General features: G+C 33.6%; 1 protein-coding gene across 1 annotated transcript; it reads right to left on the reverse strand.

The window, feature by feature from the left end:
- Nucleotides 676-2,116, reverse strand: LOC109232247 (histone H2A.6-like). Its single transcript, XM_019397940.1, has 2 exons — nucleotides 1,846-2,116; nucleotides 676-1,241 (listed from the first exon to the last, which is right to left on the reverse strand). Exons 1-2 carry the CDS (start codon nucleotides 2,032-2,034, stop codon nucleotides 1,029-1,031), a joined length of 402 nt encoding a protein of 133 aa, XP_019253485.1. The 5' UTR covers nucleotides 2,035-2,116; the 3' UTR covers nucleotides 676-1,028.

Below are 2,724 nucleotides of genomic sequence, written 5' to 3' on the forward strand. Positions count from 1 at the left end.
TCTTATATATAAATTAAGCAATTAAATTCATACAAATTCTATCGAAATTAGTTGAACAAGTTAATAATATTAAAAATAATAATAAGTACACTATATTTATAATTAGATCATAATAATAAAAATTTTAAAAAGAAATATTAAGTAGATTCCATTCAGACAAAAGTAAAACAAAACATTTACCTGAAGAGTATGGAGAAGCGACAGAAGAACAAAATGAGTTTTTCACGTATGTAGGTTATTATATACTAGGTTATATTTGGGATGTCGTCTTGAGAATTTATATCAGTTATTAGACTTCATGTAGAATTCTATTACAAAATTATGTGAGAAAGAGACTTTGCTATTATTTAAAATAAAAAGGTAAAGGGTAAATAAAATTATAAAGTAATAAGTTAGGGCATAATTAGAAAGAAAAATAGGAAACGATCCCACCACACCAAATAGGTTGTTTCAAAAAATAGGACTTTCCATTGTTCCAAAAAAATGGATTTAACAATACAATACAACCAATTTTAACTAAACAATCAAAACAAATATTGTTCGATGAAAACAATGCAATACGGTACAATAGGTAACAACCATCCAAACAAGCTGTAAATCCACTAAATATCTATTAATATTTTACCGTAAATCCAATTATTATTATAAATTTACTTGAAATATTTTTCATGAACAACAACAACATACCCAATAAAATCCTATTAGTAAGGACTGGGGAGAGTAGAGTGTACACAAACCCTACACCTATCCTTCCTACCCGGAAGGATAGAAAGACTGTTTCCGGGAGACACTCAGAAGTACTTTCCATGAACATTAGATTGGTTTTAATCCCACTGTAAGGAGAAACTGAGTCCAACGAGTAGAAAATAGACATGGGTCATAGTTCATTGTTTCATCTGTATTCACAAACCAACATAAACTCCTACCAACTAATTAACCAAACAATAAGAAAACAAGAACTTAAAAACACTAAACAAAACCAAAAATCCTATATTCTAAATCAAAGTACAGCTACTATGAAACCATGTCTAATCTTCATCAGCAGAAGGCTTAGAGGAAGCACCAGATTTCTTTGGGAGCAAAAGGTTGTGAATGTTGGGCATTACTCCACCATTGGCAATTGTAACATCTCCAAGGAGTTTGCTCAATTCTTCGTCATTTCTCACTGCCAACTGAATATGCCTTGGCACTACCCTCGTCTTCTTGTTGTCCCGCGCTGCATTTCCAGCCAATTCTAGCACCTACACAACACCAAAATTGACCTCCAAAAATCAGAAATATAGTAATAGAAAATTTTAATAACTCCACCAAGTTCATTCTTATTTAACTCCGTGTCTATTTGAAGAGTTAAGACAATTTCGAACATTTCTTAAATCTTACTCCAGTCTATAGAATTCGCTACACAAAATTAAGAATTTGTTTTTTTTTTTAGAAAGTGCAATATTTTGACATTAATATCTGAATTAACCAAAAATTAGATGATTTGACTTTAATTCTTTGGTTCCTGAAACTATTTTTCCTTCTAGCAATAAATTTTTCAAATATATTTGAAATGTTAATTATCCTAACAAACTGCATTATATAATAAATATTATCTGCGTATAATCTTTATTAGAAAACATAAAGAAATTACTATCAGATCTAGCTAAACATTAGAGAACCTGGCCTAGTAATCCGAATCACTTCATTTTTTTGGGTTAAATATAAGGAAAACACAAAAAATTGTTAGAGAAAATCGAACTAATAACAAATGAATTGTAAACCCTAGCATTTGAAACTAGAAGTAATTTTGTTTTTCCTCAAAACTAAAAAAAATCGAAATTATGCAAAAATGAGAGAATTAACCTCAGCAGCAAGGTATTCAAGGACAGCAGCGAGGTAAACCGGAGCTCCGGCGCCGACACGTTCGGCATACTTGCCGGCTTTAAGGAAACGGGCGATACGACCGACCGGAAATTGAAGACCGGCTTTGCTACTACGAGACGTAGCCTTCTTTGCAGCTCCTGAACCTAGGGTTTTTCCTCTACCAGCCATTATTGTTTACTGTAAAAGAGAAGAATTTTGCCTTCGAAATTTGAACTCTAGAGAAAAGGCGAATGCAGAAACTGAGCAAATCTACTGGGTTTTGATGCTTTTATATAGAGGTGGAGGGATTTTAAATTGGACCAATTAGAGTAGATCACCCGGATCGTGATTATAAGCCGCTGGATGAGATGGGAATTAACGGTGAGATGATAAGGACGCCGACGGCTTTAACCGCTTCAAGGATTTACTACGAGCTTTGGAAATTCTTTTAAATTTGTATTTTAAACAAGTCACAATATTTTTATATGATAAGTTTTTTGATATTTTTAACTTCAATATATCATAATATTTATATGATATGATTATAGGTTGTCATTCTTAAGATAAACAGTAACGAGGAGGAACTGCAAACTTTTTGAAAGTACCGCTTGTCTCGCTTTTCTCTACTTTCTCTCTCTAGAGCACGTTAGTGAATTACCGTGCTCAGCCATCGGAATGGCCAGAGGAAGGCCGGCGAAGAAGCAAAACAACAAAGCAGCAGTGGTCATTGAAGCCATTGCTAAAAGGATCGGAGTAACAGCAACATGCAACGATGGTGAAGCTTTAGAAGAGGTGACAGAATGGCCAAATCTACCAAATCGAAGAAGTGGACCTAACACACCACTTTCTGGTGTAATTCCGAGCGGATCTATGCAGATG

This window comes from Nicotiana attenuata, chromosome 9, assembly GCF_001879085.1.
Source record: "Nicotiana attenuata strain UT chromosome 9, NIATTr2, whole genome shotgun sequence".
In the NCBI taxonomy this organism is placed as follows: domain Eukaryota; kingdom Viridiplantae; phylum Streptophyta; class Magnoliopsida; order Solanales; family Solanaceae; genus Nicotiana; species Nicotiana attenuata.

Excerpts from the sequence above, each read along its gene's own strand:
- LOC109232247 (XM_019397940.1), bottom strand. The coding sequence starts at position 2,034 with ATGGCTGGTAGAGGAAAAACCCTAGGTTCAGGAGCTGCAAAGAAGGCT. Across the intron at positions 1,242-1,845 it reads TTGAATACCTTGCTGCTGAG|GTGCTAGAATTGGCTGGAAA; the intron begins GTTAATTCTCTC and ends GGTGTTGTGTAG.